Source organism: Mycteria americana, chromosome 5 (assembly GCF_035582795.1).
Source record: "Mycteria americana isolate JAX WOST 10 ecotype Jacksonville Zoo and Gardens chromosome 5, USCA_MyAme_1.0, whole genome shotgun sequence".
NCBI lineage: Eukaryota > Metazoa > Chordata > Aves > Ciconiiformes > Ciconiidae > Mycteria > Mycteria americana.
In genome coordinates, this window is record NC_134369.1 from 71242799 (window position 1) to 71255350 (window position 12552).

At 56.4% G+C, this 12552-nt stretch overlaps 1 protein-coding gene across 6 annotated transcripts in view; it reads left to right on the plus strand.

The window, feature by feature from the left end:
* TRIM9 (tripartite motif containing 9) overlaps window positions 1–12552 on the plus strand; it is a 70652-nt gene that overhangs the window by 43051 nt on the left and 15049 nt on the right. For 4 of the 6 annotated variants that reach the window (XM_075503955.1, XM_075503957.1, XM_075503952.1 and 1 more), the window contains exons 4-6: window positions 6911–7021; window positions 7611–7764; window positions 10585–10742. In XM_075503955.1, coding sequence (XP_075360070.1) covers window positions 6911–7021; window positions 7611–7764; window positions 10585–10742 — 423 coding nt within the window. The remainder of the gene's footprint in view (window positions 1–6910; window positions 7022–7610; window positions 7765–10584; window positions 10743–12552) is intronic. The other 2 variants (XM_075503956.1, XM_075503953.1) reach the window with 1 other exon arrangement.

Below are 12552 nucleotides of genomic sequence, written 5' to 3' on the forward strand. Positions count from 1 at the left end.
CCATGAAAGGGGAGCAGCATTGTGCCTGGAGCAGCTGCCTCCCGACGGGACATCCTCCCTGCTGCCCAAGGCTGGGGCTGGCTGGGGCAGATAACAAAGCCCCCAGCTTTCTCCCCGAGTCTCTGGAGCTCTGGAGGGGTTGCAAAGGGAGCAGGAATCCTTCCAGGGTGTCAGGAAGGACGGTGTGCAGGGTGTGAGGCTGTGCAGCAGAGGGGCCACCTCCCCACCTCCGCCTGCCCCGTCCCCAGCAGCACGCTGCGTGCGCGGCACCATCTCTTCCTACACGTGCCCTGGCACGCTCTTTGCGCTGAATTTAGACCCATGGTGGGTCCTGCTGCAGGGCCTTGGGGCTTGTCCCGGTTGATGTTCACGTTAGGACAGGACAACACTGGCTGCTGGCTTGCGGTGATAGCTTCACCGCTTCCCATAGGAGACCAGTCCAGAGCATCCTAGCCTGGCCCGTGTGTCCGCTTGCCGCTGCCGTGTCCCTAGAGCACGTCAGCTGAGGAGGAGATGAGCAGATAGATTGACCGGTGAGACTTAGCTGTGCCACCCAGCAGCCCTTTCAGATCCAAACTAGTTGCTCCAGCAGCCGGCGTGGAGCCGCAGCACCCTGGCTGCAGCCGATCTCTCCGTGAGCTGCCCCTCCTGCCTGCTGGGAGCTTGGCCATCGCGGCACGGTATGGCACGGTGTGAGCGAGGAGGAGAGGCACGGAGGGACAGAGCCTGCCAGCTGGCACGGTGCCACGGGTGCCTTTCACCAGGGAGTCCAAGTTCCCATTCCCGTGTGGCGCCTGGAGTTGAGCTTGGCTCGGCTTCAGGACTGACCTGCTTTGGCTTGACACATATTTCATGGAGGCAGGCACAAATCCAGGTTTGCCTGTGGGCCAACATTAATTGCTCCGGAGGGGGAGAGGTTTGGGAGGAAATTAACTTGGAAGGGATGTTTCCCTGCCTTTCCCCAACCTCCCCCTACCCTTGGATTCAGATTAAGAACCCGGGCTTTAAAAAAATAACATCTGGAGGAGCAGTGGGGCCAAGTGCCTGCTCCACCTCTGGGACAGACCTTCTTGTCTGACCTGCTTCTCATTGCTGGCCCTGGTTTTCAAAGGACCAGTGTGGTCTTCCCCGGGGGAAGGTGCCCTACAGCACAGGCCAGTTTGAGCAGGGGACATGGGGGCTTCCCTGCAGTGTTGTCCCAGGAAGAAATCTCTCCTTAGTTCACAGTATGCATGGACTGAGCTCTGTGTGCACCTCCTTTAAGCTCTCGGCAGCGTGGTGGACAATTCTGGCCTTCTTCTGGCCTTCAGGTCAGGGGGTGCTTTTGCTCTGTGATTTCACCATGGTGCTTTGGCTGCAGAGCCCTTGCAGGCAAACAGCGGTTGTCACATTTCCCAGAGGAGCTAATTATATAGAAAACGCTCATCAAGGGCTCCTGTCCATAGCCCTGGATCTCCAGAAATGAACTGCTGGTCCGTGACCCTTCTTCAGACTATAGGACCCTTCCTACAGTCAGGATTTTCCAGGAAGCCCAAGGGAACTTGGTGTCCCCCATTGGATTAGGTCACTGGTGATCAGGCCTGGTGCGAAAGGATGAGAAACAGGACAGAAGCACAGGTTTGGTTTCCTGTACCATACCATTTCTGTACGGAAACACCAGACAGGACACACAGGTCAGATAAGCTCATCACGAGGAGCGTTATTTCCCAAAGATGCAGGTAGCAGACCGCCGCTTTCCCTTACCAATCCCTCCAGACTCTGCGCTATTTTCCCCCTGCCATGGTGTCTGAGCACCTTGGGAAGGGCAGTGGCACCACGAGCTGGGCACTGAGGAGCTCTGCAGAGCTCTCATCAGGCTGCAGGGCATGCCTCTGGTTTTCTGATGTCCCTCAAGCTTTCCCCTTGTTTTGTTGAAGAGGTGGATCAAGTCTGTCCTCCGTAGCGTCTGTCCATGTGCCGTGTTCTCCAGTGGCTCTGCACTGGAGACCAGGTCTCCATATCGCACCTTCCCATGCTTGCTGGTGCCTTTGATCAAACGGGGCTTGTGCAAGCCTCCGGGACGTGCCACCGCCAGCATCGCATAGGGTTGTTAACACAGCAGCTCTGCTTTTCCCAGCTCCAGCCTGAGCCTCCTCTCCCAGTAGCAAGAGGCAAGTCACCATGGAAACATCCACCTGGAAATGCTCTGCTCAGAGGACGTGCGATTGTGGGATTCAGCACGATCAAACCATCGGGATCTGTCCCGGGGATTTTTCCATCTGGGATTTTTCCGTCTGGGTTCGCAGCGCTGTGGCGAAGCACAGCAGCACCGCTCCCCGTAACACCACCCTCCGTCCCCACGGCCGTGCAGGTCACCGTACCGTGGCCACCGTACCGTGGCCACCGTGTGCCCGGGGTGAGGAGGCTCCATGTCCTCCACGTGACATCCCCGGCAGGACTCGTCCCGGGCGCTGAGGAGCCAAGGTTCAAGCGGGGTTGAGTGCCTTGAAAACCGGTTATCTAGCCAAGTACTAAAAAGAGGAGGAAGGTGAGGAAGACATTTAAGTAGAGATGAGTGCAGATGTTATTGCCTTCTAGGAGCTGTATTAAAATGTAAATTATAGTTAATGTCATCTTACAGGGAAGAAAAGCTCTTGAAATAAATTTCCTATTTTAAGGTAGTAGTGAACTGCTGTGAGTGCACAGCAAAAGTCCTTTTTATAGCTGTAATTAGCAGCCAGGTTCTGGCTGTTGCCTCCTTTGGCACCTAAAGGGGGAAAAAAGGCATTTGATAAAAACAACCACAAACAAAATGTACGGAGCTACCCAAATCCCCTCGCCAGCTGAGCCATTAGCCCTTTCCCAGAAGATGCCACCGTTCAGTGAGGTGTGTTACCCGCGTAGTTTCAGGAGAGGTCTGTAAACTCTACCTCCATGCAGAATTCAGGGCAGCCTGGTTTTCCTGGCGATCCGGTGAATACTCCAAGCCTTTTGAGGCCTCCTGAGGCTGCCCCTCCACCCAACACAGCCTCGTTTGCTTGCATGAGTCAAAGGCTTGAGGGACTTCCAAGTTTTGCTTTCAGCTCTCTTCATCGAAATACTCTTCATTACCGGGGTAACAGGGAGCTGCGGTACCCCAGGGAGTGGAAATCCCTGATGCGTGAGGAGAACCACAGGATGCTTAAGGTAAACTTGTGGGCTTCACTGGCCCCATTGGGTTTAGACCGTGCCTTCAAAGGTGTGGGAGATGTTTATGTCTCGCTTTTAAAACCTTGCATTTCCCTAATCAAAGCGATTCACGGAGTCTCAGCGACCCATGGAGTCTCACTGTTCCTGTCTGCGTCCCATTTCTCTTGTGTGGAGCACAGAAGCTGTAAAGCCATGAAGCCCTACTAGGTCCCAACCAAAGATCCCTCATCTTGCCTTGAAAAGAGTTTGGTGGTGGTGAAGGGAAACGTGGATTTCTGCTGTCGGCTTGCCTGCTGTGTAGATGCTGCAATTAAACTGCTGTTTCATGTTCTCATGTTTCTTGAGTTCTCCGGATGAATAGGTGCTGGAGCCCCGAAGGGGATGACCACAGAGTTACGGAAGGGCAGGATCGCTGAGGCTGAAGGTGTGGGCTGGGACGGAGCCACAGCCGCTGCTTTGGGTGCAGTTTCTGAGCACCTAGAGCAGGCTGCCTCCAGGCGAGGTTTGAACGTCTCCAAGGCTGGAAACTCCACAGCCTCTCTGTTCTGGTCTTTGACAACCTTTATGGGGAAAAAAAAAAAGCTTTTACTTATGTTTAAATGGAATTTCTTGTACCTCAGTTTGTACCCACATACATAAAGATTTACGTAGCCTCAGTGGCAGCCTGCAGCAAGCACTTCCACTCCAGACCTTTATTAGCAGGGATAATCTGCCAGGAAGCTCGGTAATTACTCAGCCTGGAGCTGCCTGGCGCTGGCCTCACCTCACCCTGCTGCCGGGGAGCGGGCAGGGTAGAGGGGCAAAGCCGGGGCTGACATCTCCGTGCCCCAGCTCCATCCTCCCAGACAGTGCCAGGAAGCCCCGCAGGTCTCACGCTGACACCGGAGCAGCGGTGGCAGGTCCCCTTGCCTCACCGGTAACCCCCTCTCTTGGCCAAGCGGGTGCCGGGCAGCCAGCCGCGTGTCCAGGGCTGTCCTGGGACACCGTGCCTGTCTTCACCGAGCAAATGCTGTTTCTTGGAGGCTCGTGTCCGGCTGGCGGTAGCAGATGGCAATTCTGCTGGTAATACTTTGAAAGCATCTACTCGGGCAGGGAGAGACTCACAAATTCATTATCCTGGGCAAACCAGACAGAGGTTTAAGCTGCAAAGAAGATAAGATTGTTTGACCGATCCCATCTTTGCTGTCTTCCTGGCGGCATGTGCCTTTCCCCGGAGAGGGGTCTCGCATGAAAGGAGGAGGCTGCTTTTCTGGGCGTTCGGGGTGTGAACCCCACCTGCCCATCTGCAGCCCAGCAGGCAGGGAATGCAAAACCTTGCTCTGGCTTGATAGTTGCAGTCAGGATATGCTCAAACAGCAAGGTTAGAGCCCGCAGGCTGGGCTCATCTCACACTCAGTGGTAACACCACGGTCTGCAGCTGAGACACCCTACATCCGTACGGCCGACAAGCCTTGCAAGAGCAGAACAACCCCCCAACACCTTCTCTCTGGGCAGAAGAGATCACTGTAATGCAAGGGGCTGCTTTGCGTTGCGTGGCAGGGGCTGCAGGTTGCTGCAAGGCTTCGCACCCCCGCTGCACCTTCTGGATCCCACCCTGAAGGACTGACCGTCCCCATGGAGAAAGGAAGGCCAGGGGCTTGCCCACGCTTTCGGAAGAGGTCAGCGTAGGAGTCCAGATGTCCAGGACTAGCTGCTGCCTCTGCTCCATCCCAGCAGACCCATTCTAGTGCACTCAGGTGTTAGAAACTGGCACTGAATGAAGTTTTCCCTCTAACGACGGTGTTCGAGGCCAAAACCGGTGTGTGCCGATCATGCTGCTCCTCGCTAGCCCTGTCTCAGAGCCATCCAGCATCTCTGCAAGCTTCCGTACCCACGTCTTGGTCTAGAGGAGCAATATAGGAGCTCCCCCTGCTGCCTTGTCCGCCCTGCACACAGGGTGCGCTGGCTGCAGCCCCCTCCCCAGCGCCCGGGCTCGCTCCGGCCTCCCTCTGCCCCAGGCTGGAAACACCAGGCTGGGATCGCTAAAAGCAATCTCAGGGGTGGCTCTGCAAACAGCAACTCCCTAAAAAAAAAAGGAGCTGGCTAGGAGAGCACTTCATAGCATTTCACCGAAGCAGATACGTTGTCCCAAGTTGCGGGACTGGTGATTCTTTTCTTCCTGGTAGGTGATTAAATAGAGGTGATTAAATTATAATTAAGCAACACATGATGTGATTGATTGCCCTGCAGGAGTCATTGCCCTCCTTGAAGCCCAGGTTCATTCACCGCAGGAGGCTGACACGCGCTTGGTTTCACCTCCCCGTCCCTCGGACCGTGGGGATGCTCACGGGAGGAGGTGCTCCTCAGCCCGGGGTGCTCGTTCGAACGCTGCTGTGCCTATGGAGCCGTGGGCACGCAGGCGCTGGGATTCACTGACTGCGGTGCTGAGGACACAACTGTGCTTTCAGAAATGTTAATCGCTGCTTATTGCGGTCTTTTCCATCACGCTGCAGCTGCAGATGCTGATGCGAAGCTCATCTCTACTGTCTGTAACATCCTGAATAGCTGTGGTCTCTAGAGCTGCATAGCTTTGTTCAGTCCTAGTGAAGAACTTTACACAGCTTTAAAGCTCTTCCAGAAAAAAAAAAAAAAGAATCTGCCCTGGGCACGTTCCTCTGAAGCGTACAGTCTCTCTTCCTGAGCCGCTCTGCCAGTCTCCCATCCACCGCCAGGTCTGTCTGTCTGTCCTGCTGAAGAAATCCCACTGAGGCCGGGTGCAGACCTGCACTGTCTCCTTCTGCGGGGATTCAGCAGTTGCTGAATTGAGCAGTTGCTCTGAGGGACCAGCCAACCTTCAAATACACCCTCGCGGTATCGGAGCCTGAACCCCGTCCTCCCCGCTGCGTTTCAGGGAAGGTCGGCAGAGCCCGCGGGCACCGGCCAAACCACACGCTTGGTTGTACTCCGCTGCTGGGATGCTGAAACACGTTCCCCTGGGGGAACCATCCGTAGGTGCAAGAAGACGTGCTTTAGCGTGCGGCCTGGACAGTCCCAGGCAGAGCTTGGCAGGCTGTAGGGAGCCCTGCCGCAAGGCGTGCAGGATTTATCTCCTCTCACTGGCACACCTCTCCCTCTGAGCTCATCCCCAGGCTCCCGCTGCAGCCGGTGGAGAAAATGAGGCGATTCTGCAGCGTGGTCCATCTCAGCTGATGGGCAGATGAGCATCTCAAACAGATCATTAGTCAGAGCTGAAGCTGGGGGAGGTGGTGTGTTCATTCCTTTAGGAAATACCAAAACACCAGGCTCGCTCCTCGCCCGGGGCGGCTGGGTGCAGCTGCCCCAGAGCCAGCCCCGCAGCCCGGCTCCACGCCGAGGATGGATAGGGCAGCCCCACGGAGGCTGCAGCAGCAGCTGTGTATCTATGGAGGTAGGCATTTGCTTTGCATGGAGTTCATAAGCTGTCATTTGGAAGCTGTCTTAATTAAAGACAGAGCAAGGAACTGCCCTACTGCTTTGAATAATTACGTGGGTTAATAATTCTGAGCTAAACAAGGCTTGTTGTTGTTCACCAGGTTTTCAAAGATCTGGAATTCGGTGTATGAGTCTTGGCCAGTTCTGCCTTTTTCTCTTCCCTTGAGTCTTTGTCTCCCTTCGCGTTGCCCTGACCCTGTCCCTGTGCCCACGCAGCACCGAAGCCCGTTTGCTCCCCTTCTCCCAAAACCCCGCAGCTCCGAGCAACGTTGCTCTCCTTGTCCCATTGCAGGTGGTGCGAGACCAGATTTCTCACTGCACGGTCAAGCTGCGCCAGACCACGGGCCTGATGGAGTACTGCCTGGAGGTCATCAAGGAGAACGACCCCAGCGGCTTCCTGCAGGTTGGTGTGGAGCCGCTCACGTCTGGGCTACGAGGGGAGCGGGAAAGGCATCGCACAGACGAGGGCCCCGGGGTAACGCAGCAGAGTTGGGGGAGTTACACCAAGGATGATGTCCCCACCTTTTCCAGCCATAAAATCAAGGGCCAACCTCTCATCACCTCCAAGTCACAGCAGGACAGAAGCAGAACCAGGCCGGGGACATTTCTTACTCTGACCGGAGGAATAGAGGGTTGCAGCAGACGGTGGTGTATCTCTGGAGCAGTGATCATAACGTGCTGTGCCGTGGTTCTCCAGCGAGAGACGGACATACAGCACTTGAGAACTGCATCCCACCGTTCGTTCCTGGGCTGGTCCCTTTGGTACTAGACCCTGCCTTTAAAATAGTCCCCAAAGCTCCTGGGGTGCCTCTGCCAATCTGAGCCCGCAGCAAAGGGTGATGCTAGAAACCACGTGTGATGGACATCCTTTGGCAGTCGGGGACAGACGTGGCAGCCTGGGAGGCGCAGGGAAGGTGGAGGGCAGGGTAGGGACAAGGCACAGCACGCGGCCCAGGTGGCCCTCGGTAGCTGAGGCTGCTCCTTGCCACCAGATCTCCGACGCTCTCATCAGGAGAGTGCACTTAACCGAGGACCAGTGGGGAAAGGGGACGCTCACGCCCCGGATGACCACGGACTTCGACCTGAACCTCGACAACGCCCCTCTGCTGCAGTCCATCCACCAGCTCGACTTTGTGCAGATGAAAGGTAAGAATGTTTCCGGTGCCTTTCAAAAGCCTGCCTCTGCTCATGCTGAGTGCTTGCGTGCAACTCATCACAGGGAAGGGGCAGCAGAGGACAGTTTCTCATCTTCTCCCAGCAAGATTGGGCACCCCGGACCCAGAGTTATGCCCGTTCCTGTGTATTTTGCACCCTTGGGCCAGCCATCTGCCTCCCTGTCTCTGATCCCTGGGCAGCTGCGTGCCAGATCAAGGTGCCGGGAGCTTGGTTTTGCCTGGCGGTGCTTTAGAAAGTGCTCTGCAGTGCCAGGACAGCCAGGCTAGTCCCTGCTCAGCTGGTGGAGGTTGGGACCAGGGTCTTGGGAGCAGCTCACGGCACTTCCCAATCCTCTGCTCACACACGCTCGCTCGCTCAGTGCTGAGCAGCATCTGGCACGGGCCAGCTAGCGAGCTTTCTGCTGCGGGCAGCCGCCTTGTCCCTCCAAACACAAAGGCACAAAGAGCCGCGCCACTTAGCTCGGGGTCTTTCCTCCCTCCCTTCTCCTCCCTGTTGTTTTAGACCTTCATTTCAATTTTAATTTCCTCCTCATTCTCCGTTCCCTCTGTGCTCGCTCTGCCGTAGCACGGAGAGCCACTGCATTTGCATCGCTTTGCAGGAAGCAGGGAGGTGCTGCAACCTGTGAGCGATTTGCGACTTGGCAAGCCCTGGGAAGCTGGCAGAAGACGCAAATGGGCTGTGACACAGGGAACTCAGGAGGACTTTGAACGTGGGCCTGTACCTTCAGCTGGTGCAAACGAGCTGCCTGGAGGAAAGACCACCAGCTGCGGGTCTGGCATGGCTCTTCATTGCCGTCACGGCTCGATTTCCTGGCTCGGGAGCCATTTGCACGCAGAGGCTTTTCTCAGCGGTCAGACACAGGAAGGCCGTTGACCACGCGCTTCCTCTGTAATGATAACGGGTGTCTTCAAATAATGGCCCCGCTGGTGTTTGCTGCAGTGAGAGGGGTGCGTTGGGCATGGCTGCTGGGAGCACTCGTTGCTCATCGTTAGCCAGGCCGTTAATTTGAAGTGTCAGTAACATTTTTTGATAGCAAGAGGAGCCAAACCCAGCAAGGGCTGGATTACTGTTTTGCTTGCACACAAGTCGTGGAGACGTTAGCGTGTTCCTGCCCTCCCTTCTTTCAATTTAGCCCGGAGGGTTATTTTTAATTAATAAGAGCAAATCTGCTGCTAGTTTAGCTGCCCGCCCTCTGTGGAGGCAGGGCAGAGCTGACGTGGGCTGTCCTCTCGTCTCACCCTCACTGTGGGAACAAGTTGACGTTTTGTAGACTTTGCAGAAGGTTGGGTTTGGATCCAAACACGTGTCGCAGCACCGGGGGAGGCAGGGCAACATCAGAGGTCTCGGTAAAGAGCAGAGGTGAGCAATAGGTACAGGGCATCCCGCATCCATTGCCAGCATGTGCTGGGCACGAGCAGCGTCCCTTCTGCTGTATTAGCTGTAACGTGAGGGCTTTCTCCACTCGCTTTCTCCAGGCCCTCAGCCTGGTGGTTCCTGCTGAGGATCCGACCCAGGAGGTGGAGGAGTCGCAGAGGGAGGTGGTGAATGGTGAACCTTTGCCAGCGAGTCCATCTTTTCTCTCGCGGGCATCCGTGGCTCCTCCACATCTTGTCTGGATTCTCCATGTCTTTTTTTCACTGGCTCTTGTCAGACTTTGGGCAGTGAGGATGAGGATGGAGGACGAGCAGCTCTGTTGAGAGGAGGTTTGGGAGGGCTCTCCCTGGCCAGGGGATGGGACGTGTCTGTGGACATCCCCTTTCCCTGTCGTGCTGTCACCCCTCCGTGCTTTGCAGAGCAGAAGCGGGCTGCATTACCCATCTGCAGATGCCCAAATACAGCAGTTGGCGCAGAAAAGGCCCTGACAGCCTCTCTGTCCCCTGTGGAGCTGATGGGAGGCCATAGGGTGCACAGCCTTCAGTTCCAGCGGCGCGCAGAGGCTGAGGACAGGGATGTCCGGTGCCTGTTTGGAGACCGCTCTGCAATGTGCTTGTGCCTCTTGTGCCTCCCCGGGAGGTGTTCAGCAGCGAGAGCTGTTTGCTGGCTGAGCTGGCAGAGGGGGCAGCCCTGGGGACCCACGGGAAGCCCCGGAGTGGATGCTCTGCTTGGGACAGCGTGGAAGGACCCTGAGCCTTTTTTGGCAGGTCAAGGGCTGTCATTCCCTAGCACTAAAACAGCATCGTTGAGAGACACTCATCTCTTCACCAAGTCTTGCAGTTCGTGCGGTCGCCTCCCCTTTCAGGACAGGCTCTACCATGGCGAAAAGATCAGGCGCTCCCTATTCCGCAGGGCCCAAGGTTTGTCTCTGCTGCTCCGGCATCATTTGTTTTGTTGCAGTGAATTTGTGTGGTGGAAAAAGGGAGCAGCACTTGCCGCCGGGTTGTAGATAAGGCCAGGCCCACGGCTGCAGCCAGCTCTGCAGAGTGTGTCTGGGAGGGTGTCCCAGGTTTGGGACCGGCTGCTGTGAAGAATCCAGGCAGTTCTATACCAGGTGTATTGTTGTGCTGCCGTTATTTCACCAAAATTCATCAGAAAACAGGAAGAAAGCAGAGAAGCTCTGGGGAAGTCTCAGCTTCACCAGGCTGCGGGGTGGAGGAATTTGGTGGAGCTTGTTTGGAGAACTGTCCTTTCTGCTTCCTCCCCACGAGATCGCAGTTACATCCCTTGTGCCGTGCTGGCTTCCAAGGCAATAAATGCACCCTCGGTGCTCCAGCTGAAACGCGCACGCCGCGGCTATCACCCCGCTCCTCCTCTGTGGTGCTAGCAGCCAGGGTTACACTAATTTGTGTTTAGTTTCCTCCCCAGTGCCGGCCCCCCCGATCCTGCAGCTGGAAGAGTGTTGCACCCACAACAACAGTGCCACCTTGTCCTGGAAGCAGCCGCCCTTGTCGACGGTGCAGGTGGAAGGCTACATCCTGGAGCTCGACGACGGCAACGGCGGCCAGTTCAGGGTAGGTGCTCGGAGCACAAAGCCAGTCCCGGCAGCAAGGTGTTGCTCCCGATTCCACTATTGCCCTGCCGTGAAGTGACCAAAGAGTTCCCCAGACTTTTTGCAAGTCCCCTCCTTCCCTGGAAACATGAGACTCGCTTCTGGGGTGCCCAGGGAAGCTGACGGTGCAGACAAGCTGCGGGCTGTTTTGGGGGGCAGGGTTATTTGAGGGGATGGAAATATTTTTCCAGTGACCAATATGACTTGCAAACACAAAGAACGCATTTGAAGCTCCGTCTTTTTAGGTTGCTAAATATTTCATGCAAGGCATGCTAATTGCCATGAAAGACTCACGGTTTGCCAGCTGCCAGCAAGCAGAGGTGTTTAAGGCCTGAGGGCTTTTAAATTGCTGTAATTACACAATTAAAATATGATTTTTCTCTGATCCGACACGCTGATAATTATCCTGGCGTGTTCACATCCACCGAGAGCAAGCACAGGGACCAGCCCATCACATTTTCTGAATTCATCCATGAGAAACTTGGGCAGGCAGGAGCCGGAGCAGAGTCGAGGCAGAAGAGAGGTGATGCGGGATCTGGAGAGAGAAGAGAGCAGGAGGCTGGGTGTGGGGAGACCAAGGCTCAGCACAGCCACGCTGGCAAGGGGAAGGCCGTTCCCCAGCACGCCAGTCTTCTCCTCCCACCAGCAGTGGGAAGGGGCTTGGATGTGCGTGGTGGTCCTGCCGCTGGGGTTACAGGGGGCTGCTGCAGCCGATGGGACACGGCTGGTGCCACGAAGGGGAATGTCGCTGGCTTCTCAAATCACTGCGTCATTGCCCTGCCCGAAAGCAGCGAGTTGACCGTGTCAGGCAGCGATTTGCCCAGCGAGCTGCCGACTGTCGTACAGGTGCCAGTCCCTGCCGAGAGCAGGTCAGTGTGTAGCCCAGCCTGTTCGCTACCTCCCACGCAAACAGGCAGGAGAGATTGGGACGGTGTCCTGAGGCAAGAGGGCTCTGCCTTTGGGCGTCAAACCACAACGGGACTCCTTGCAGTGAGCCTGAGGCGGTGAAGTGGGAGCTGTGCTCTCTCATGGGGTGCCGGCTGCTGGAGAGCTGTGTGGGTGCTGGAGCCCAGGTAGATCAGGGCCACCTTAGCGTCCCATCACCGATCTCACTCGGTTCATTAGCACACCTACGTTGCACCCCTTCACCCTGAGCACTGACTCGTCGCTGTTCCCAGGTCCCCTGCGGCTTGGGCTGCTCCCAGCGCTGATCAGGGTCTCAGGAGGGGTGGAAGCCATCATCTCTGCTCTGCAGTGCAGGGGAGCGTGCAGGCACCACTATAAGCTCTGGGGACATGCACCCACCTGTGAGGAAAGGGGCCAGATTCAAGCGTTGGCTCTGGAAGCAGCAGCACCCCATCACCTCGGGCAGCAAAGCGCAGCAGGCTCTAGAGTGGGAGCAGGGCAGCGAAGCTTTCCCACGCGGGCAAGCTGCCTGCGCAGAGCCTCCATCTGCTCCACGAAGGGCAGCAAACAGGGCTTTGTCTTGGGATCTGCTAAATACGAGTCAACGTTTTGTGAGCCGTGTGTTTCAGTAGCCCGTAGGCCTGTTCGCCGCTGTCCCTGCTCGCACAGCTCCGTTCCTCTGAGCGGGGCTACGGCAGCAGGAGCCGGTGAGTCAGCGCCTGTTTGATGTGATCACCTTGTTTTCTTTCAAGGAATGCTTTGATCCTGCCACCCAAGTTTTCTGCAAGGATGTTTCTGTGTCCTGGGCTCAGTCTGTATAAATTCCTCTCTCTGGCAGAGCTCCTCCAGGATTCAGTGGGAGCTTG